The sequence below is a fragment of the Eptatretus burgeri genome, chromosome 3 (assembly GCF_056783735.1).
Source record: "Eptatretus burgeri isolate ZD-2024b chromosome 3, Ebu_testis_v1, whole genome shotgun sequence".
Classification (NCBI taxonomy): Eukaryota; Metazoa; Chordata; class Myxini; order Myxiniformes; family Myxinidae; genus Eptatretus; species Eptatretus burgeri.
In genome coordinates this window covers 36,258,029-36,283,674 of record NC_140963.1, presented here as the reverse complement: position 1 = coordinate 36,283,674, position 25,646 = coordinate 36,258,029, and the positions used below count along the sequence as shown (strand labels likewise).

At 42.7% G+C, this 25,646-nt stretch overlaps 1 protein-coding gene and 1 pseudogene across 1 annotated transcript in view; one reads left to right on the top strand and one right to left on the bottom strand.

Moving 5' to 3' along the window:
• DNAH7 (dynein axonemal heavy chain 7) overlaps window positions 1-25,646 on the bottom strand; it is a 134,050-nt gene that overhangs the window by 5,768 nt on the left and 102,636 nt on the right. Inside the window, exons 19-21 of the mRNA XM_085872932.1 lie at window positions 15,040-15,270; window positions 11,674-11,826; window positions 3,132-3,309 (exon numbers count right to left, since the gene is read on the bottom strand). Of these exons, the coding sequence (XP_085729058.1) occupies window positions 3,132-3,309; window positions 11,674-11,826; window positions 15,040-15,270 (562 nt within the window). The remainder of the gene's footprint in view (window positions 1-3,131; window positions 3,310-11,673; window positions 11,827-15,039; window positions 15,271-25,646) is intronic.
• LOC147029690 (uncharacterized) lies at window positions 3,306-11,679 on the top strand (annotated as a pseudogene).

The following is a 25,646-nucleotide window of genomic DNA, read 5'->3' as shown; positions in this document are numbered from 1 at the left end:
CCCACTTTCTCCCAACAACAACCTGATACAACTTGCCTTTGCCTCATGGAAAGCAAACCCAACTGAGGGCAATCTCAGTTCCTTCCGCAAAGCTCGGAACAAGTGTGTATCTACCCTGAGGAGAGCCAGAAAACAACATCTTTCTCATCTCAAGTCTGAACTCTCAAACCTCTCTCCCTCCTCAAAATCATGGTGACGTTTAATCAAATCTGTCTCTGGTTTTTGTTCCCCCTCCATCCCCTCCCTTACCTCAAATGGCCGCATTGCTGATACTGCACGTGAAAAATCTGAATGCCTAAACTCGGTGTTTGCAGCTAAAACTTGTGTCCTTAACCCATCACTTTCTCTACCCATCTTACCCAGTCGCACCCAACTGTCCCTGGACTCTGTCCTTTTCTCCTAACAAGGTGGAGAGCTTGCTTTGAAACCTCGACTCAGATTCTGCAACCGGTCCAGACGGCATCAGCCCACGTGTCCTCAAAGCCTGCTCTTCTGCTCTTGCTCACCCTCTCTCTGTTCTATTCACCCTCTCATTTGCTCATGGTCATCTGCCATTTGCTTGGAAATCTGCAACCATCACTGCCCTGCATAAAAAGGTGCAAAGACAGATCCCTGCAACTACAGACCAATCAGCCTTCTCCCAATCATCAGCAAGGTTATGGAATCCATCATCACTTCAGACATGAAATCCTTCCTCTTCTCCAATGGCTTGATTTTAGACCAGGTCACTCTTCCCTGGATATGCTGCTTCTGCTCTCCCATCAATGGATGGAGGTCCTCAATGCCAGACAGGAAATCCGAGCTGTATCCCTGGACGTATCACGTGCTTTTGACACAGTCTGGCACCCTGCCCCACTCACCAAACTCTCTTCCCATGGTCCTTTCTTTTTCTGGTTTTCATCAATGATCTCTCCGACTCTAGAAAATCCTCTCTATCTCTTTGCTGATGACTCCACCCTCTGCCGTACCATCTGTCATCCCTCAGACCGGCAAGCAGCAGCTTCTTTGCTCACTGCAGATCTGAATAAAATCACAAACTGGTCCAACACGTGGAACATGTCTTTCAATCCGGACAAATCTCACACTCTCACTTTGTCTCTTCGAAAGGACCGTTTAGAACCCCCCCCCCCCATCCACTTTCTCAACAATCCTCTGGAAGAAGTCTTTTCTTTCAAGCTTCTGGGTCTCACAATCTGCCATGACCTTTGCTGGGAAAGTAACATTTCCAACCTCGCCTCCAAAGCCAGTCGCCGACTGGGAATCCTCCGTCGTGCAAAGTCTGATGGAGTACTGCTCTCCCCTCTGGGCTGGTGCTCCTGCATCCCACCTTTCTCGGCTTCACGCTGTCGTTGGCATCTCCCGCAATGAAGCTGAGTCTTTGGGCCTCTCACTCAATCACCGCAGGTTGATCGGTGGTCTTTCTGTGTTCTACCGTCTCCTCTCCAGTCTTGTCCCCCCCCCCCCCCCCGCTCTCTCTGCGATTTTTCCCCACCACATTTCCACAGGGCGCTCGAGGTCTGCCACCAACCCCCTTCTGGTAAAACTACCAAAATCACGAATCACTGCTCACCTTCACTTTTTCATTCCTCTTTTTTCCTGCCTTTGGATAAACTCCCTCACTCTATTCTTTCACATTCTTCCCTCCAGGCTTTCAAAACAGCTGTTCACCACCACCTCTTATCATCCCCCATCCAAATCCTCGATCTTTTCTACCCCCGATAATCCACCCAAGCCCACTTCCTTCAAGTCCCCTGCTTTCCTTCCTGAAAGTCCCTGTTATGTCCATCTTCTCTTCCCCATGTTCCCCGTCCCATCCCTCTCCCTTCCACAGATCTCCAAATGTGTCTGTTCACCACTGTTTTGTCCCTCCCACTCCTCTTATCTCATGCCCCCTTGCTGTGCGTTGTGTGTTAGCTCTCATATGGTACAATCAAAACTAGAACTGCCACTTTACAACTGCTGGCAGTGATGACCGGGTACCCAGACCTCCTCTTTTGATATGATGTGAGACTTAAATGATATTCGCAAAGCTTTGCGTCGATAGGATAAGTGGTTCCAGAGAAAACAATATTTAATATTGTTCTTGAATCCAACATGGCTGCTAAACCATGTGACCTATCAAATAGAAATCAACAAACATATTCCCTACTCGTGTGCAATACGTATGTGAAGTTTCCCCTTGATCTGACCGGCCGTTCTGGAGAAGATGTTTGAAGGTTTTAAGGTAAATTCAACATGGCCGCCAAACCGTATGACCGATCAATAAGAAATTAACAAACTTGATAAAGGACCTCATGGGGAATGTGTGTGTAAAGTTTCACCTCAATCTGTTTAGCCGTTCTGGAGAAGAAGATTTTTTTTTTTAATTCCCAAAACAAGATGGCTGCCGAACCAAGTGACCTATGACATCATAATATATGTTTTTCTACGGTGAATTGTTGTGCAGATGAGGGTCAAGAAATTTCAGATTTTTCTGATGCAGCGTTGTACCTAACGAATTTTGACCGGCACACCTCTTGACCGATGACCTCACGAAAAATCACCCCTGTTTCCCATGAGGAGCTTATTCAAATGTATGAAGCGAAAAAAATTTCCATCGCACTGTTTCAGAGATACAGAGGTCCAAAGTTTATCAGTTTTTTCATCCTCATCTGTCGTCGTTACAATTGACGTCACAATTATCAATTAAGTTTGCTATCAAAAAAGATACATAATACGGTGAAAATTTCGTGTCGATCGGACTTACCGTTCTTGAGAAAATGATTTTTAAAGCGAAAGAACCGGCAAATTGCTGGCGGAAAAAGAATAACAAATAAGGAAATAAACAGAAGAAAAACAATAGGGTTCCCTGCCAGAATGACCCTAATAACTCGACACTTTATAGACTAAAATTCTCTTGTTCCAAATGTACTTCAACATTTTGATTAATGTGAGTGGCACACCAAGCTTTTGTGAGGCCTAACCTCATTAGTTGTACAGTAAGGAATATATTTTTGAATCGATTATTTCAATCTTCATAAAACTGACACATGACATCACTGTTGCACAATGGTTTCATATGTTTTGATTACTTATATAGTGTTGTCTTTCAAAATGCACTTCCTATGTATGTGAGAATGAGTCTGACATACCGTCCTCTGGTGGTTCCGTGTACTCTTTGTCATCCAAGACCTCGTAATCAAAACCCAGGAGATCTATTGGTATCGTATACTTGCGAGCATAGTTTTGCTGAGCACCTGTCAGGAAGGCCTGCGTGAAGAAGAATCCTGAGAGCCAGAAGACTGGTGGTGCATCATGTTGATACCAGTCCTGTGGGTTTGGTGGGAACATGTATATGGTTATGTATATTTGTGACAAGTAGGTGTGAAGTGATCCACACTAACAGCTTGGTAGAAAGCTATAAGGATAAAGTTTTCACTGGAACTGGAATGTTTTTGCTTGAAAACAGTGAACCTTCTGTGTTGCAAAGAAGAAGAAGATGAAGAAACTTTTGTGTCTTCAGACACAAGGTTGCCGATTGAGATTTGACTTGGCGATGGGGCACAATCCTGGACAGGTCACCACTCCGACACAGGACAGTCGAATGGCTCATTCTTCCTAATAAGATGGGACTCATTTTACCGACCTCAGAAGGATGACAGGTTGAGTCAACTCACTTGCTGTTATTTTAACGGCCTGATAGGGGCTCAAACTCAGGACCCTAAGATCTTAAGCCAGCCAGCTTAACTGCCAAGCCAACAATATGGTTGTTTCCAAATTTTTTTTGAGTTTTATTTTGAGTCGGGCATGGTGCTTTGTTGAAACCACCCAGTCCATACAACCCTGTTGAGCAAGGCTCATTTTGGGATTTTCTGGACTCTGCGTACTCATTGAGAACTGATGCCACGTGTAATGCAAGATATCAGCAATAATGCCTTGGCACTTTTGTCCACCTGGTCAATGTAATCTTGGTGGTTTCAAATCATTCTGTACTTGCTCAGCCTTGCATTGTTATTGGCGACAGAATCTACAAGCTCCATTTACTCAGAGCACCCAAGCGTCATAATGATGCTGAAAATGCCTGGGAAGTCACATCCAATGATGTGTTTGTAATTTGTACTTGATATGTAAGCACCTTGTCTTGGTATCATTTGCGCATAGAAATGTTACACTTGTTACACATCCGTTACCAAAGGTGGACAGAGGTTGTGTTTTCACCCCATTTGTTTGTCTGTGTGCAGGATATCTCAAAAATGTATGGACAGATTAGGATGAAATTTGGAGTCCAGGTTGGTGTGGGACAAGGATGAATTCATTAGATTTTGTTGAAGATCCAGATCTGGATAGTATAATTTTTCGTGAATCTACACCATTAAGAGACGGGGCCCAAAACAATATATAGCCCGATATATCTCAAAAAGTTGTGGACGGATTTGGATGAAACGGTGGACACGTTGGGTGTGTGGCAAGGACGAATTGATTCAATTTTGGTGAAGATCTGAATCCAGAATGATATATTGCACGATATCTCAAAGTTGTGGAAGGATTATGACAAAACTTAGTGGATGAGTTGGGTAAGTGACGAGAACAAGCCGATTAGATTTTGATCAGTGGGATACAAAATGTAAACTGTTCAGCCTGACGGAGGTATGTGCTCCACCAAGTGCCGTTCTCGTTAATTGAGCTCTGAAGTGAATTTTGACTTTCGTCGAGAAATTTATTTTTCCAATTTTGTGTCAAGGTGCGAGTGCACTGTGATATGTAATTTCGTAGGATTTTTGTGCCAAAATTGATTTGTTTTGCAGTTTTGTCAACTGTTGTTGTTCGTCTTTCGGCTGCTCCCGTTCGGATCACAGCGGATCATTCGTTATCATCCGCATATTGATTTGGCATAGGTTTTACGCCGGATGCCCTTCCTGACGCAACCCTGATTGCCTCTTACGACACAGGGATAAGGATTGGGTTTCGCCATGATTCCGGGCTGCCCTACACCCTCTCATAACGTGGCCCAGCGCAGAGCTCCCGTCCTCAAGCGATCCTCCAACCCAAGTCTCTGAGTAGCCGGATTACAGGCGCACGCCACTACGCCCGGTGCAGTTTTGTCAATCCAGGGGTTAAATTAACAGAAAAATTTGGGGTTGAATTTTTTTCGTGAACTTTTAGGGTATTTGGGGTGGCGACCCCCCAAATATTGCTTGGCCTATATCTTCGCTCCTAACCATTTTCGCACTTCCTAATCTTGGTTCCTGACATCCACCATTTTTGCACTCCTAAACTCCTTTGCACTTCCTAATCTTGGTGTCTCAGATAGGGTTTATGGGGGCTCTGAGTTCAATTATGATGGTCATAGGTCCAAGGTCATAAATGGCCACAAATGGTCAATTTGCCAAAATAATTGAACTATATCATGTAGTACCACTTTATATGGGTTTTTGTAGGTGTGGAATTCAATGGTGACTCTTTCTTTTCTTGGAGGTCATTTGGGTGGGCAATTGTAATGTATTTCAAGGAATATATATGAAACACTCTGGGTATACCCATAATTATAATGATAAGTTTAATATCATTAATCAAGTATGATAAGGTACTTACAGATCATATTTGTTTCTGGAAATAAATTCCAATTAACAGAGCCAAATTGTCATTTCCCCCTAAAAATGCAGTATCGAATTACATTTCCATTAAAACTTCCTTTCGGATAAATTTCTGTTCATCAAACTTAACATTTATCTTTACCATTATAAACTTTCAAATCAAATGATGAAGGATCGACATAATGTGTTGATCAATAAAAATAGTCATTATACATATATCTTGATGTGTTATGGCCCTTATGGGACACCATGTATTTCTGGGGATTTCCCCCATTGAACCATGCTGGTGCCAAATCCATCATGCCATGGTTTGGAAAATAACTGGAGAAAAGTGACTCTCTTGAGAGGTATGTATCCTAAAACTTCCACCTATATCATAATGTAATACCATAGTCTCTAAATTATTATGTTATTTGGTCAAATATTCTATTTAAATTTAAACTTTCATTATATTAACTAGTTTGTGTATGGTGGCCGAAAAGTGCCATACATTTCTGACTAAAATTATAGAATTAAAACAGAATGACACGTATATTCAATTGCAATGAAAATAACATTCTATGTAATGTAATATTAAGGTAGAATATGATTATATGATATCGAATAATTTAAAAAATGCAAAAGGCTTTCTTAGTTAAAAATTATCAAATCTGTGTTGGCAGAATAACTGAATATGAACCGAGTGGTCTGTACATCTTGCCCATTATTTTCTTCTTTATTTTAAGGTGTTTCCCTGTATCACTGTATCACTGTGAACGTGCCCAAGCAGTCAAGCTCTGAACATTTTAGCCAACCTGAAAAAAATGTCTCAACAAAAAGCTGCAGAAGTGAGGACTTGCATCATTTGCAAGGAGGGAGACTGTCAATAAGAAACTTGTTGATAAACATGATATATCACTCGTGAAAGATCTAAAAGAAAAGGTGGGGGAGCAGGCTAATCTTGGTGATGTGAACCTCAAATCACTGACAGATCATTTCATTAGCCTGTCTGAGTCAGATTTACATAATGTCTGTTATCACAGCGAGTGTCGCAAACCTCTTGCAAACAAGGCCAACTTAGAGAGATGTGTAGAAAACGTGCTTTCCCCAAACACCAACTCTTTCTGATGTATTGCCAGTGATTCCAAAACGTGGAAGGCCATCAAAGACAGATAAATCTGAGGCAGAAAGGTGCTAAAGTGCTTCTGAAGGAAAAGAAATGTATATTCTATACATGTTATTTTTGTCCAAAATCATTACAAGGGCTGCACAGAGTAGTATCAGATCCTATGGGTCAAAGGGGCTACTGATGATGACGACGACTTTGTCAGATTGAGTCTAGCTGAACTGTCAGATCTTGGAGATACAGCAGCATTAGAGAAATACTATCATCGAGACTGTCTTCGGTTTGCAGACAGATGTTGCAAGGAACTTGGAGATAGCGATGCATAAAGACATGTGAGAAATGTGTGTGATGCTGAATTTGTTGTGTATATATCAAAGATTCCCTAAGTGTAGATGGCTGTGTCCTTAGCATGACTGAGTTAAATGACTTATCTTTATCTTTTGAAGGAGAAGAAAATTCATGAGCAGAGAAGTGACGATCACAAGAAGCACTTGAAGGAGTTGATTGAACAGCATGTGCCAGATGTTGAATTTGTTGAGCCTCTAAATCGTAAGCAGTCACAGAGTTATGAGGAAGAAGTTAGTGGGCCAAGCTGTTGAGTTTGCAACTGCAGACACAGATGCATGGGTTCTAATAGATCTATCTTGTGCCCTGAGGAAAGAGGTTCTCGGTGCAAGAGATTGGAAATTCACAGGTGACTTCAATGACTTTAAAAAACCGCCAATGCTAGAGTTTGTTATAACGCATATCATGTATGGCTCTGAAGCTTGAAGAATCTCAAGACAGCGTGAAGCAGAGGTGAAGAAGAATGTTGATGTTGTATGCCAGCTGATTGTGCAGAGCTCAAGAAGTCAGAAACAAGTCAAGTTGAAGACTTCTCATGAGTTCAAAAAGACAGTGGAGACTCCACTATCAATTGGCATTCCCGTGTATGTGATCAAAATCTTGTTTCTACATTGTCCACAGTGTACATCGGCAGTGACTACCAATATATACTCAATCTTCAGAAGAGGGTGGAGTTTGCAGCGCAGCAGCGGATGCTGTCAACTGGAGGATACTGCCTCCCAGAATTTGTAAAACGAAATGTACCTCTCTGGTTTGCTGGAGACAACATTGACTTTCTGGAAAACACCGCATATGGGCAGAACACATTTCATGGGACAATGTTGGTGCTCTTCCAGCAGGATGAAGATGGGAAGTCATCAACCAACCACTGAAGATCCCTCCCAAGCCCCCTCAGAAGCCTCTCCAAATGCAAATCAAGTATCCAGAAGAGCCTGAGATCAAATTGACTCCTATCAGGTTCCCCAGTTACCCTTTCCACAGGGGAGTGGATCTTCTAAAAAAGTACTCAAAGTTCACCCACATGTGGGCATTAGCCAATATACTCGCCAATGCTCCCCTGTCTGAGACATCTGGCATTGCTGATGGTGGAGTAGATACTGCAGATGTTGGAGATAAAACAAAGATGATTTTAGAAGTAACCGAAAGAATGGAGAAGAAGAAGAAGAATATATTAAAGAAAGATGTGATGCCAACTTGGGAAGCCACACAGCACCTCCTGATAAAAAGTCAGGATGGTTACCAGCCACCAACAAAAACCAATGTGGAGGTTGTGGCACCACTGTTTTGAACATCACCTACTGATTATGGTACTCTTTTTACACAGTTCTTTGTTTGGCACAAAACATATCAGCAGAGGTTGTTGGTCCTCAAAGACGGACCCTGATCACTCTTGATCTCGACCTCTATCAACGGGCACTCAAGCTGAAAGAGTCTGTCAAGAACAAGAATTTGGTCCTGAGGGCTGGACTTCTCCACATCATATTTGCTGTACTTCATGGACTTGGCAAAACATCAGAGGGGAGTGGCCAAGACACCTTAGCAGTGGACACTGGGATCTATTCTTCAGCAGCGTTGAGAGGGATATACAGTGGCAAGAGATACAAGCGAGGCGTGGAATACCATATCATGAATGCTCTCAACATCCTCCTGGTTAAACTGGATGCAGTCATTGGAGAACCACCAAGTGAACTGAAGGGGCTGTGTGCATCATTGCGTAAAACCTTCCATGAGCGTGACCCAGAAATAGTAGCCATCTACGAAGACCAAGAGAGCTATTACTCAGAAAATTTCCAAAAGGAAGAGGCGACAATTGGAGGTGGGGAGACGAGTCAGTTCTTTGACAATTACCTTGAGCAGGTTGAGGCTCTACTCAAGATCATTGCAGAAGCAAGCTCGAGAGACTGGGAAGGCTGTCTGGCTGCCTGCCATTGAGAAAAACATAAAGTACTTCCATTTCCATGGTCTGATCAACTATGCAAGACTAATGCCTCCACATTTGGCCCAGATGTATCAGTTGAAAGAAGATGATCCCACAACATGGGATGCCCTCAAGAATGGTAATTTTGTTGTGACCAAGTCTATGGAGGAATTCTGCAACCTCTTCACAGACCAGGGATTGGAGCAGGAGATCAAAGTTCTCAAAAAGCATGGTGCACTGCCTGGAATCACACAGGATGAAGCTTCTCTCAACAGGTTTGTCACTACAATACCTCACCTTGCACGGCTGGTGCAGAAATATCTCCTGCCCTTCCCGAAGATTTCAGCAGCAGAGGAGAAGAAGAAGGAGCACTACCAGCTGGTAGGAGATGTATGTATCAGGACAAGCCAGAATGTTCTCAAACTGAGGGACAGTGTCATCCTCCTCTGTGAGGGTAACCCATACATGGTGGGTACACCTCTCAAGAACATTTTCTCCTCAGCTGTTATCCCAGAGAAGGTGAAGTATGACATCCTCAACTATCCAACTCTGGGGCAAGAGCTCGTTTGTGGAGGAACGCCTCCTACCAAATTCCAAACTATCAATTTGGGATCCAATGACCAGGCCAAAGTTTAAGACCTTCAGCAACTGGAGACAGAAGAGGAAGGTGAAAGTTGGTGACAAGGTCATCAAACTGCGAGAGGATCAGGAGCTTATTGGGAGATGCCTCATAATCAGTCAGTCTGACTGTAATGAGTCAGTCTGATCTGACTCACAGATCCCCCTTCATGTTCTTCACTGCATAAAGGACTGTGCATTCAGACATATTGCTGTTGCATCTCCAGACACTGATGTGTTGGTCCTCCTTATTGACCTCATAGCACATGGACGCTTGGAAACTTTGACCTCACTGGAATTTCACACAGGAAAGGGCAACAAGTTCAGAAAGATCGATGTGGTAGAGAGAGTGAGGAGCATCGGCCGTCAGAAGTGTCAAGGTCTCGTCGGGGTACACGACTTCACTGGTGCTGACTGGGGTGGTAAGTTTGTGGGTGTGACAAAGAAGTGGTGGATCACAGAGTACTTTAAATTGGACCCCACTCATTCCATCATTGATGCCTTCCAGAGATTGGGAGATGACCCTCTCTCATTGACTGAACTTAGACGGAACACTCCCTGAGGAGATGCAGCCTCTGGAACGCTTTGTGTGCCGAGTCTACTCTGCGGCATATTCAACGGGAAAACTTTGTATGCATGGTGAACAAAACTTATGTCATTACACATCCCCAACTTCCTGGTTTGGAAGACAGCGGTTGGGTCCTCGAGGATGGTGCAATCTTCCCTCTATTCGTTGCACGACCTGCTCCACAAGCAGTTCTAGAGCTGATCAAATGCGGCTGTAAATCCTCTGCCTGTGTATGCAACTGTTCTTGTGCAAAAAACAACCTCCTCTGCATGCCGCTTTGCAAATGTCAGGCATGACGATATTGAGGATGAAGATGTATATTGTACAAGTTTATAGTTTTGGTCATGAGATCAAGAATGCGATGCATTAAAGTATGCAATTGCTCTGGGTTTTTTGCCAAAATTAAGGTTTTATACTTGCACGTTATATCATGAAATGTGCTATATTTTGTTTTCACCATATTTTTACCTACCCAAATGACCTTGACCATGACCTCCAATAAAAAAAAGTCACCATTGAATTCCTCACCCACAAAAAGCCATATAAAGTGGTATTCCCCAATATAGTTCAATTTTTTTGGCCAATTGACCTTTTGATCCCCCCTAAAAGTTCACGAAGAAATTCAACCCCAAATTTTTCTGTTAATTTACCCCCTATAGTTGACAAAACTGCAAACAAATGAATTTTGGCACAACAATCCTACAAAAGTCATTTTTGTTACATATCAAAGTGCACTATTCATGGAGGAGCTGGAACACAGAACAGATCAGGATGCAACAGGAGAAAGAAGGGTGGTTTGCATCAACAGCAGGGTTGAGAGACAAAATAGCAGGTCAGGTCAGGTATGGGAGCATGTGCCGGAACAGCACGTCGCTGCGTCCACTTTCCGCCGGTATTCCAGGGGCCTCCGTCTGGCCATCCCCCAGGCAGATGCCAGGCCCATCCCCATCTCCTTGAGATGATGGTTAACCTGTTGCAACCATGAGGCACGTGGTCGACCCACTGGCCTCCTCCACTCACGAGACTCCCTCGCTGAGAGAATCTGGTGAGCAGGATCAGAGTCAGGAAAACGAGCCACATGTCCAAAATAGCAGACTTGGAGAATTAAGGGATGTGGGGAAGAATCGGAACAAATGGTGGACACGCGGTGAAATTAAAATTAGAAGAGGTCTTTTTAAACCAGTTGTTGAGGTCTTGTAATTAAATGTGGTAGTGCCAAGTTTTAAAACAGGTACTGCCAAATAAAGTGTTGCTAATAGTTATCAACAACTAATAAACTGGATAACAACCAATCAGGGGAGCAGGAAAGTTGTTAGGTAGGAGGCACTTAACAATGGACCACCTTCAAACAAAATTGCTCTTGGGCTGTTAGCATTTATTGATTATGATGAAACCACTTCAACAGTGGGAAACGAATACTGACAGTTATTGTGTTTTAAAATGATATATCAAGCTAACTTTTCACTGGTGAAACAGTGACCTTAAAACCACATCAAAGTCCTAACAAGATCACGGTAAAGTACAACCTACAATTTGTTTAAAGTACCTGCAGGAAGTTGAGTCGTGCAAGGAAGTCGTTGATGTAGCTGCCAAGAGGTTTCAGGCTGGGGAACGATTTCTTCATCCACATTGCTGGAATTTTCCCCTTGAGAAAACTGCTGACTACTGCCTCCAGCTCTGCTGACATCACTACTAACCCCTGCAGTGAAAAGAATCGGTTTGTTTTTTCATATTTCTACATTGTGAGGTCATTTATTCCCCATCAAGCATTGTCTACAGATGTGTGTGTGTGTGCAAGATCAACAATGAGAGGATGGAAAGCTATCAATTTGCCAAACCACCTCTCCCCTACAACACATAAATAGCCTCTCAATAAGCATGATACATTTTTCTGATTATAAATTGGTTTTTTTGTTCCCTGTTGTGATGCATGATCTGTATTACCCCCCAATTCATCTTTCCTTGTCTCAATGCCTGAGTCTTATGTCTGAGTTCCTGAGACCCAAATGTCTCAAGTGGTAGTTTCAGTGTCTCCACCACCTCTCTCCTCGACCTCTTTCTTCTACTCTCCCTCCTCTTTCTTTCTGTTCTCTCCCTCACTGCCTTTTCTCCCTTCTCCCTCCTCTCCAATTTGTTAAATCTCTTGATGTTTGTCCTGTAAATTATACCTTGCTCCTGTAAAAAGAAGCTTGAAGGCCAACAATGGCAGTTCTATGATACGGGGTGCTCAGATTTCTGCACTTTCAGGAAGAGAATCGAAACAAACAGCCAAAGAAGGATTATATGTTGTTTGGACACTTGATATTCTGAAGCACTTGATGAATAATACAGCAAGAAAGGCCAATTTACCACTTATTGTAAAGAATAAAAACATCATACTTCCATTGAATACCAATGAGAATCATTTTGTTCTCCAAGAAAGGCGCATGAAGAGTAAATTGTAGACATTCAGTCAAAGATATTGGTGAGCAGCTCCAGTAAATTGGCAAAACTATTTACAAAATGCTTTTAAAATACTCAGAGCTGGGATTAATCCATAAAACAAAGATTAGATGGACATGAGGAATTATTCTCCAAATTTTTAGAAAGTGTTCCTAATAGTTATCAACAACGAACTCACAAACAAACTGGATAACAACCAAGCAGGGGAGCAGGGAAGTGTTTAGAAGCAGTTACTCAACAATGGATCACCTTCAAATAAAATTGCTTTTGAGCTGTTCGAATTTATTGATTATGAAACCACTTCAACAAATACAGTTATTGTGTTCTAAATTGACATATTGAGCAAACTCTCAAATGTGAAACGGCGACCTTAAAACTACACCAAAGCCATAATGAGATCGATATTGAAAGGAGGTGTAAGGCAAACAAATCCATTATTACTGAAATTGCGCTGCATTGCTTGCCAAGTAGCAAAATAGAGGAATGACTCGCTGGGGAAGGTTCCAACCGATGATTCACAGATGAAAGTTTTCATTTAAAACATTGCTGAAAAGGTCATAATGACTGATCTTCTGACCAATCCCCAGATTGAGCTCTGACAACAAAGGAACATGGTAGACAAAAATCATGTAACCCACTATGCAATAAACTGGAATTCATCTTTGTGGAATTGGAGAAACGAGTGACAGGGCCAACTCGTCAAAATGGATACGGATCACTAAAGAAGACCAAAGAGATGTACCAGAGTAAGATGGACCTAATTTTGATATTCAAAAAGTCAAAAGCAAACTGACTTGAGTGAACAATCAATTTGTATACCAGCTATGATACAAGCTCTCCAATGAGGGGGATTGAGCAATCATTGATTACCATGCCGAGAGATGTGGAAAGATTATGTCTCGGCCTTTTAAAAAAGAAGCTTTTGCATTAGAAAGAAAAATCTAGATAACAATTGTCACAAAAACAGCTGAAAAAACAAGAATTACCAGCTGGTAAACTGAGTGAGGTGAATAAGACCAATGGTTTGATGGAGAGATTAAATTGACAAAGGCCACAGGACAATAGGTGTGACCTTAAGAGGACAGAGAATAATGGACTATGTTGGGGGAGGACTTCATCCTGCAGTGGACTGAAATTGTCTTTGCAATTAAAGGGTGGATACTATCTATGAACTGGAAGAATAGACCAGAGGTGTGCAGACTCTCTTTTCAACTGTCTAGTCTGGGTTCAAATCCTAACCCCGCTATAAACCATCATCCTGGTATTCCACAGGCATGGTAATCACTGTCGTTAAATTAGGCACCCATCTGCCAGCATTAGTTGATGGACGTTAAAAATCCCATGTCGTCCGTGAAGTGTCACCGAGTTATTGCTGGCAGTCTGCCTAAATTACAAATTCCTGCACGTGAGGTTGAGTATATTGCATCAGAGGAGCAACCTGTCCAGGATTGTAATCCTAGCCAAGAAACTTCTTCGGCAGAACTGATGCTCTATATAGAACATGGTGCATGATGTTGACATTGATGATGATGAACAATCAACGTAATACAAATGGAAAAATGGAGTAAAAAGGTGAATACGCGAGCTGAAGCTCAATTCACTAAAGACTAAAATGATGTGCCAGTGCAGATTACATTTGTTCGTCAGAAGGTGCACTGAAACCCAGAAGTGAGCTCAGATTGATATTTCCTCAATATTGGTTCACGAGTCAATAAGTGACCACTATATTCGTTATGTGTGTGTCTGTCTGTCTGTCCCAAGCATAGCTCCGTGGGTTTTGATCCAATCCTGATAAAATTTGGGTGGGAGGTTTATATCATGATGTAGTTGTGTTTTCCTGAGAATGGGCTTGCTGCGCCCATTGTGGGCAGCGCCACGCCCAAAAAACGTGTTTTTAGGGGGTAGCCGATTTCAAGTTACATCTTCTCGGGGGTTTGTCAAATCTGGCAGGGGTTTTGGTATTTGGTTAGCCCAATGGCACCTGCATAGCCCCACGGAGCTCGATTTTTCATTTTCGTCTCAAGGTCACGAACTTAGAAAATGTCAAAAAATCAATAAATTGGGCATCGAGCTCCTCGGGTTTTCAACTGTTTCGAATGAAAGTTGGTATGCAAGTAGTGCTCCTTGAGTACGACAACTTTCATCATTTACGTTTTTCCCGATTCCCGCCAGTTTGCCCGTGGCGTCCCCTCGAAGGTCAAAACATAAAAAAAGGCGAACCGTGTACATTACTCGTGAACCATCGCCTCTCCAGACTTGTTATGCTTTATGATCAACACTGATGTTTAGGAGTTTGCCACATGATCATTTTTTTCTCAGCAAGCTTGATATGCCTGAATGATCAGAAGCTTTAACTCATTTCTGTTTTGTGCTCAATGTAAGCTTCAGCTAAACTATGTTCAAGTTCCTTAATTTGTTCATGTAATAACGATCCTTAAAGAGTTTTGTTTGATGCTGATGCAAGACTGACCTTAATGGCTTTTTGGATGTTGATGCAGGATGTCCGAACATTAGAAAGCAGGATGTTGAAGCGGCCCATTTCTTGCACCAGCACGGTGTTCATGCTCTGATTGTAGGACGTCGGGAACTTGATCATGGTCATCTCCAAGTCGAAGTTGCTTGGCAGCTTGTTCAGGATGTCTGCAGCAACTCCAGAAACCATGTCATCCGATAACTGCGCAGCACCCCCTCCTGAACCTGACTACATGTAGGCCCGTTATGGTGGGGGGGGGGGGATTTACAAGCACTGTATTAACTACATTATATGTGACAGCTGTTAGCTACTGTAACTGCTATGCTTGTAACTTTTTCATTAGAATACCTACACTCAAGAATAGCCGAGCCGTCTTCAGTTGTCCAACCCTTCCTCCCTCCCATGGTACACTGAAGCTTGTGGTGAGGCAGTTCTCCTGAAATGACTTGCCTTCACCTCATGGAAGGCAAATCCAACTGAAGGTAATCTCAGTTCTTTCCAAAAAGCTCAGAACAAATGTGTGTCTATCCTGAGGAGAGCCAGGAAACAACATCTTTCGATTCTCAAGTCTGAACTCTCAAACCTGTCTCCCTCCTTCAAATCCTGGTGGCATCTAGTTAAGTCCGTTTCTGGTAGATGTTCGCCCTCCATCCCCTCCCTTACCTCAAATGGCTGCACAGCTGACACTGCACGTAAAAAGGCTGAATGTCTAAACCCTGTATTTGCTTCTAAATGTTGTGTCCCAAACCCATCAGTCTCTGTACCCATTTTACCCAGTCACTCCCAGCTGCTCCTGGACTCTGTGTCCTTTTCTCCTGACAAGGTGGAGAGCTTGCTGTCAAACCTCGACTCAGATACTGCAACTGGTCCAGAGGGCATCAGCCCTCATGTTCTAAAAACCTGTCCTGCTGCTCTTGCTCACCTCTCTGTTCTATTCACCCTGTCATTTACTCAAGGTCATCTGCCATCTTCTTTGAAATAAGCAAGCATTACTGCCCTGCATAAAAAAAAAGATGCAAAAACTGATCCCTGCAACGAGAGACCAATCAGCCTGTGACAAATCATCAGCATTGTCATGGAATCCATCATCGCTTCCGACGTCAAATCCTTCCTTTTCTCCAATGGCTTGATTTCCGACCATCAATTGGGATTCAGACCAGGTCATTCTTCCCTGGACATACTGCTTCTGCTTTCCCAACAATGGATGGAGGACCAAAATGCCAAACATGAGATCAGAGCCATCTCCCTAGACATATCACGTGCTTTCGATACGGTCTGGCAACCCGCACTGCTCACCAAACTCTGTTATTATGGTATACAAGGCAATCTCCACTCATGGCTTGCAGACTTCCTCTCCTGTCGCAGTCAACGCGTGGCTCTTAATGGCATTCTCTCATCTCCTCTTCCCTTCCAGGCTGAAGTTCTTCGAGGCAATGTTCTGTTTTTCATCAATGATCTCTCAGATTCTCTGGAAAATCCTCTTTATATCTCTGCTGTTGACTCCACCCTCTGCAGTACCATCTCTCATCCCTTTGAGCAGCAGGCAGCAGCCTCTTCTCTCCCTGCAGACCTGGACAAAATCATAAGCTGGTCAAACACTTGGAACATGTCTTTCAATCCTGACAAATGTCACACCTGCACCATGTCTCTCAGAACTGACCGTCTGGAACTCCCCCAACCCCCCCCCCCCCATCTACTTTCTGAACAATCCCCTTGAAATCCTTTCGTTAAAGCTTTTGGGCCTCTATCTGTCACGATCTTTCCTGAGAAAGCCACATCTCTAAGCTGGCCTCCAAAGCCAGTCACAGACTGAACATCTTATGTCATGAAAAGTTCTTCTTTGGCACACCTGAGCTTTGTCTGTGATCTGTTTCCCTCTATATTTCCTCAGGACACTGAAGGTCCACCAAAAATCCCCTTCTAATGAAACTGCAAGAATCACTGATCACCTTCACTCTTTCTTCCCCGTCTTTGGAACAAACTCCCACGCACTCTTCAATCCCACTCCTCCATCCAGGTCTTCAAAACAGCTGTTCATCACCATCTCATATCTTCCCCCATCCAAAATCTTGATCTTTACTACCCCCGTTAATCCACCCTAAACCCACCTCTTTGAAATTCCGTTTTCCTTCCTGAAAGTTCCTGTAGTGACATCTTATTTGCCCCGTGTACCCCACCCCACCCCTCTCCCTTCCACAGATCTCCAATTGTCTCTGTTCCCCACTATTTTTTGCTTCCCTCTCCTACCCCTCTTGTCTCCTGCTTTGTTATACGTTCTGTGTGTTAGCTCTTGCACGAGCCTCGACATGGTATACAAAAAAATACCTTCAGATCGGGACATCAGACCTGCTGTCCCATCTTCATTTAGGATGTGCACCTAAAGTGTACCGCATCATTGGTTTAAAAAAGAAAGCTATTGTGTGCTGAGCTAAATTTCCGAGCTGGATCAGAAGCACTACCTGTTGTAGATGTTGGTGTGGGTGTTTAGGGATGCCTGGTGTTGGCTTAATGGTTAGAGTGGTGGGCTTGGGATTCTGGGGTCCTGAGTTCAAATCCTGCTCGGCTGTTGGATTAATACCAGGTGGGGTTGACTGTCTGTCATCCTTCTGAGGTCGGCAAAATAAGTACCAGCTTGCTGGGATGATTGAGCTATTTGAGTCTCCTGTGTCGGAGTGGCGACCTGTCCAGGATTGTGCCCAATCGCTCAGGACACTGCTTTGGCAGCACCCAACACTTTGTACAGAGTCTGGTCTGTAATGGATGGAGGTTTGGGGGTGTTTGTGGCATGATGAGCCAAATAACCTTCACCGATCTGAATTGACCTATGAACCTAATTGTTGGGGAGAATGAATTGAAGCTTCTGTGTTCCAGTCATTATTCATTATAATTTACTTGAAGGATTAAGCTATAAATAATCTCTCATCAAAAGGAATCTTGGAAAGAACATTAAAATTATTTGGAATAATAAAATTGCAGCAATTGATTTGCACCACAAATAAGTTGATCATTTTGGTTTTGTTCCTCCTCCCATCTCAACAGCTTATGCCTCATTCATCGTTTAACCCCTCTTTTGTCAATGTCATCCACACAACCTCCATACCTTTTCCTCCAGTCCTTGATTACCATCTCTTTACAAAATATCCTATTGAACTACCTACTCAGAAATCTTGGAAAATTATACTGTAATTCAATTTTTTATTATTATTATTATAGACCCCATGCTTAGGGTGCGCACGCGCGCACACACACACACACACACACACACACACACACACACACACACACACACACACACACACACACACACACACACACACACACACACACACACACACACACACTTTTCAGTGCATCACCATACATCCTTTTCCTTGAGCTTCAATTCCTGAATCCATGTGCATCCTATCTTTGCAAATGTACACAAAGTTTAATTACGTTACCATATGGTGTGATGGATGTCATGAACAGGGTACTCACAGCTTCAGCCTGGAAAGTAATTGTGAAAGAAACAAAAAATGACAATATGAGGAAAAAATATCAAAATAACAAACATCAATGTAATCAAAACATTTTCCACCAAAGAGTATAAAACCCAACATTTTGATGTCAAACAATCATGTACTTGTTACTTTACAAAACCCTTGTTGCTTGAACAGTGGAACTTGAAACTGATCTCTTCCAAATGCTCGTACACCTAAAGCTATCTCAATATTGCCAAGTGTAAACTCGTTCATCTCTTGTAGATGAGATTAGCACCAGGTAACAAGGTGCTAATTTCACTTTGAGAAGAGAAAAACTTTTGATCACACATTTAACAACATTGTTCACCTGCAAAGTAAAATACCTCATCTCGACGAGGCAATTTGTACTGTGCTTGCATGTTTACCGTGACCCACTAATGTCAGACAGCAGTCCTGTACCATGGAAAATGGTCCAGATAACTATATGGCATTGGTGGCACAAGAGAGGGATTATATGTAAGTCGTGTCCAGGTGGCTTAGCCCCCACCTGCATGGGTGGCCAAACTTCTCCCTTGGAGGCTTACAGCCGAGACTCTCGGAAATCAATGCGCGCGTGGCAAAGAAATGCGAGGAACTTCAGCAGGACGGCAGCAAAGCTCAGGGGTTTTACTTGACCCACAACAGATACACTGACAAGCAAATTAAATAGAACAAATAATCCTTTCATAACGATAATAAAATATGTACAATGACAACAATTCAGACTATAATAATGAAAGAAAAACGTGAATTAAACTAAATCTAAATCTAATTGAGGTACTTCCACACAGACTTAAATACAGACAAGGGAACAGAATAATAAAAGAAAAATCCCTCCTTTATCCCGGCACTTTGCTGTTTGCCCAGGGATGGGCTTCTCAAGCTTGAAGGTCACCAAAACCGCTTGGTCACTGCGCGGGAAAAATGCACTCAAAATGGTGCGGCCGCTCTCTGTGCGGGAAGATGTAGAGAAGGTAATTCGGAGATGGCACTCGAGGTCAGGGCTCACTAACCACAGTGTAGCTTATTCTCAAGAGCGTCTATGCCGACCGTTCCTCTCCCGTACCCGGTCTGTTCACAATGATGGCCGACATGATGAGACGATTTCTGAGTCCCTGTGATCAGGCCACGAGGCACACTCTTTGTCCCTCCTCAGAAACACACACACACTCTTCGTGGCTCAGCCGAACAGTCAACGGTTAGCATCTTGCCCAGCACGCCGCAAATTCACACAGCACGAGAATCGTGCAGCCTTCTTCGTGGCGTGAGCAAAAGCGAGATCCTCCGTGTCCTCTGATTAGCGTGTCCTCCTCCCTCGACTACTCGCCTCCGATGCGCTCCTCCCCTTTTTTCCTCTCCCGTCACACCCATCAATCATCCGCCTCGGGGGCATCACTTCGCCCCCTGTCGCCCTTGGAGGCAGAGCTCCCTTCCGACCTAGTCGTACAGCTTGACTGCAATGGCCGTTGCCATTACGAAAACGTAATTCTATCATTGCTGGTGGCAATACAAAAACAAAGGGAAAAGTCACAGAGGGGAAACCACATATTGGGGGAACTTATCCTTAATCCCTATCGAATAGACACCACACCACCCCCTGTGTAGTGACACATAACACTTAAGCCCACAGTTTCCCTACTTAATTACATTGACATGTCTCCTACACGTCCACCAGTGTGACCACTCCTCATTTTCATAAATGCCAAGGTGAGCCAATGAAAAAAGGCAAGAATTCACAAGGTTTCGGAAAAGCGATGATAATAGAAAACCAAGATGCCAAGGTGAACAACGAATAGCCAAGATCTTGTGAAAAAAGCCAAGGAGTGGTCACACTGACGTCCACAGGCCAAACAACTCTATTCAATCCTAGCTTTCTCATGAAATTCCTCCATATACCCCCACAACTGAAACAAATATATATATATATATATATATATATATATATATATATATATATATATTACATACACACATACATATATATATATATATATATATGTGTATGTAATATATACACACATATATATACACACACACACACACACACACACACACACACACCCTTTCAAAATTTTCACCTTGTGTTGCTTTGTCGCATCTGGAATTAAATTGCATTAAATCAGACTTTTTCCACCTTTACACATCATAACCCACAACTTCCAACTGAAAAACAAATTCTACAAATTTCAGAAAATTAATTAAAATACAACACGAGAATACCTGGGTTGGATCAGTCTCCACCCCCCTGAGTTAATACTTGGTGGAAGCACCTTTGACAGAAATTACAGCTGTGAGTCTGTTGGGATAGGTCTCTACCAACTTTGCACACCTTCATTGGGAAATATTTTCCCATTCTTCTGTAAAAAAAAATGTTCAGGCTCAGTGACGTTGCATGGGAAGTGTTGATGGACAGGAATCTTCAAGTCATGCCACAGATTTTCAATTCGATTCAAGTCGGGGCTCTGACAGAGCCACTCGAGGACATTTATCTTTTGGTCCTTTGGCTGTGTGCTTCGGGTCGTTGTCAAGCTGAAAGATAGACTTCCTTCCCAATTTCAGCTTTCTTGCAGATGGCAGCAGGTTTTCCTTTAGGATTTTTCTGTATTTTGCTCCATACATTTTCTCTTGGATCCTGACAAGTGGCCCAGTCGTCCCTGCTGATGAGAAACATCCCCATAACAATGTGGAGCCACCACCATGCTTCACAGTAAGGATGGTGTTGGTCGGGTGATGTGCTGTGTTGGGTTTGTGCCGAATATAACATTTTGCATTTTGGTGAAAAAGTTCCATCTTGCTTTTGTCAGACCACAAATCTCTTTGCCACGTGGCATCAGAATCTCCATAGTGGTTTTTTGCAAACCTCAAATCGGACTCAAGGTGGTTTTTTTGGAGTAATGGCTTCCTTCTGGTCACCCTACCATATGGGCCAGACTTGTGGAGTACTTGGGGTATTGTTGTCACATTCACACAGTGACCAGTCTTTACCATAAAGGAATGTAGCTCTTTCAAAGTTGCCATTGGCTTCTTGGTGTCCTCTCTGATCAGTCTCCTCCTTGCTTGGTCATCCAGTTTGGAGGGACGGCCTGATCTTGGCAGGGTCTTCATGGTACCATACACCTTCCACTTCTTAATGATCATCTTGACTGTGCTCTTTGGGATATTTGAGGCCTTTGAAATATTTTTATACCCCTCCACTGATCTGTGCCTTTCCACAACTTTATCCTGGAGATCTTTTGAAAACTCCTTGGTACTCATGGTTGAGTCTTTGCTATGAAATGCACTACCTAGTAGAGGAAACCTTCAAGAACAGCTGATTTTATTCTGAAATAATCAGAATCACTACAATTTAACACAGGTGGAGGCCAATTAACTTGGTGTGAGATTTTGAAGGTGATTGGTTACACCTGAGCTTATTTACAATTGTTATTATAAGGGGGTTGGACAATTATCCAACCAAGATATAGTTTTGTATTTTTAATTAATTTTCTGAAATTTGTGGAATTTGTTTTTCACTTGGAATTTGTGGGTTACGATGTGTAAATACAGGATGTAAAAAGTCTGATGTAATGCAGTTTAATTCCAGGATATCAGGCAACAATAGGTGAAAATTTTAAAAAGGGGGTGTCGACTTTGTCGGCACTGTACATGGATATGGATTTGAAACAGAGAGGGATTAACATAGGGTGGGAGATATCACCAATGCCACATCATGAGCTCCACAGTTAAAGCAATGAATTTAAAATGCAAACAATCAGACCATGATATTTCTCAACACCATAGTCTGAGCTTGCAAGGTTCATCCTTTGTGGTGCAAGACCCACCAACTGAACCAGCTTATCAGCTTCCCACTGTTGAAGAACCAGAACTTGAGCATTCCGGGATATGATTGTAACCATTGCTGAAACTTCGATAAACCTCTCCATCAAGTTGAAAGAACAGTCTTGAATATTTTAAGTTCATTCCAGTTTCAAAACGATGGGTGAGTTTGCTGTCTGATATGAGAGGAAAAGATTTCTTTGATTTATGCAATTGAAAACTTTTCATCTAATCACCCCAACTGGACCCCATTCTCCCCCACCTCCGAGGTTCAGTTTGCTTCGGTCAATGTATTCATCAAAAAATGTCGTTGGGATATTCACAAATTAAATTTCAACAAAAACACAAAATCCTTTAATTTTTCTCATGATGAATGGGCTGAACTTCTCCCAATGAAAAGAATCTTCAAGAATCAGGCAGGTATTGTTATTAAACCAGCAGACAGGTGGCAAGGTGGTTGTCTGGCAGATCCATCTCTTTGAACAAGAAGCTTAATTATCAGGTGCCTGGTTTTATGTTAAAGTGGATTAATGTCTCACCATGAACCATCAAAAACTCACACAAACTGTGAACGATCTCATTTCCAAACAGGAACTCCCACTCACCTCCCGTCATCTCATTGTCAGCACCCTTCATATATCACATATCAAATTTTACAATAATATGAATTCCGCTACAAGGAACTTTGATGCAAGGGGAGGCCATCAGGCTGATCACAGCCTGTGCTGTGATTGAAATCTGTTTTGGTTTGTCCGTACTCTATCCTTATCAAATGCTAAGCATCAAGCAAGGAAGCAGCAAGTACCATTTTTAGTCTTTGGTATGACTTGACCGGAGTTCAAACCGCCGACTTCCTGGACTCGGAGCAGATGCTCACCAGATTTATTTTGGCGCTTCATTGATTATTTATTATATTGGCTTAACCTCTCCGAGCATATGTGAATTTGAATGATTTGTAAACATTATCAATTCTTTTCACCCAGCTCTTAAGGACACTTGAGAGGTTTCAGATAGTGTGTCACATTATTGGACATCAAAATTCAAAATGACCATTGTTCATTACAAGCCAACTCATTGACATAACGATCTAACTTCATCATTTCAACCCTCGCATGTTAAAAATATAATTCAATATTCACAGTTTTTAAGGCCTTGCCATCTCTGTAATGACTGTTTGGATTTGACTAATTAGAGAACCTGAACGTATTGTTGTGGGCCTGGGATCGGTGGCGAGAACGACCACAAGGAGGGGGAGGTTACGCCGTCTCCCACCAATCTCCCCGGAATTGTAGACAGTCGCTTCGGATAATTCCGTGAGCTGGCGGGTCACTGAACGGACCGTGGACACCAATATCTCAACCGCGTAGCATAGGGTCTGTTTGTCTAAAACCAATTTATCTAAGTCGCTACGCGATTTAAACTACCGGGGAAGCCACGCCCTCGGAACGCCTGGTTGAACCGGATTTACTCTACTGGCAGCGATAGATTCACACTACCGACTACCGCTTTGCCACCTTCCTTTCCGGCTCGTTGCAGTCGAGCGGGGCCTGCCCAGGACGTCCCGGCTATGATAGACCGATTACCGGGGATGAAACCCCGCATATACTCAGACCCGGACCATGCGAGAACAATGTAAGAAGGGTCAGAAACGGACTGGCAACATTTCTAATAAATTTATTAACAGTAAATAAAGACAAAAGCAAGACTTGGTGTGAATATGCAAGCAGGGAAATATTTACAATAAGCAAAAACACTTACTCAGTTATACTTAAAGATGGGCCCACACACAAAAAGAAAAGAAACCCCAGAGTCTTTATTTGACCCTCGCTGTGAAGAGACAAGCTGGGGGTCAGAGTTCGGTGGGTACCTGGTCGTCGGAGGGAAAGCGTGCTCTATAGTGTGGCACCTGCCAAAGGTCGTCAATTTCGTCCCAGTCACATTTGTGGGACTCATGGCTCGTGGCAGAGCTCGTGTGGCAAATAGTCGGGGTCCACAGAACTCCGCTCCCCCGTAACAGCTACCGTCAGAACGAACCAGACTGCTAACAGCCACCGTGAACAAAAACTGCCTGACCCAACCACCGTGAAAACTCCTCCTTACTCAGAGAGTCTCGGAGATATATCTCCTCCCACCACGGGGAGGGCTTTTGGTGCAAAACGCCTCGCTGTCTGCCCCTCATTGGACAGGGTCCTACGGCCCACCTTTCCGGGGCGGGGCCTTGGCCCTTGCCGGAAAACCCCAATTGCTCTTTCCACGCGAGGTCAAACTTGATGAGTAACAGTATCAACGTTGCAAAGGTACGTTGGTGGTGCAGCCGGTTGGCGGTGGATCGTGACAGGCCGAGGGGTCGTGCAGATGGCTTGTTGGTTGTGAGATGTAAAGATTTAATAACCTTACTAAAAGAAGTCGCAACGCACGTTTTTGATTCTTCCAATAGACAAAAGGAAAGGGATCTGACGACACATGTAAGTAGGGTAAGAATACTGATTCTGGCTCACTTTTCCCCATGTAAATGAATGGGGGATTTTCAGCGATTCATAATTTTTTTCCCTAAAAATAAACCCCCCTTTTTATCCCAAGGTATATTTATTTGTCTCCCCTTTTAACCTGGAGGTTGAACCTCATTGAATTGAACAGCTCACTCATTGAACCTATAAAGATTTGTTCATTCTCAAATTCCTTCAATAGTTTAATTTTCTTTGCACAATAATCCCCATCTAAAATATTGACAAACAAAACATTTGAATCTTTATATTTTTTAAGATACCCCATTTGTGCCATTACGAAATGATAAACTTCTCTTAATGCTCTCATCTGACCACCTCCTGAGCCACATATCATTTTGAGATTATAGTAAATTGTTTTTTCATTGTTCAATTGATAACCATCAAAGTTTTCAGTCCATTCAAGGATATTCATTTTTTTCTTTACATCCTCTAACTTACTAGTTTTTAAATTAATTCGCTTATTTGTTTTATTTACCTTTGTTTTAGTTATTTTTTCAATAAGACTTATTTGATATTTTTCACATTCATTATGTTTTCCATTTATATACCAAGACTGAGATTTTCTCCACTCTTTAGTTTGATTAATACTTGGTTTAACCATTTATATATTGTGAAAAAACGCGGCGGTAGCCCTTAAAAAACCCTAACCCATCTTCCCATCGTTAAAACATAATCTATTTTATACACTCTATCATACAATATCCATATGGAACACAATCTATTCCATTATCTAAAATAAATCTCTTATCATCAAAGGCTCCTAATGCCTTTTTATTTACTT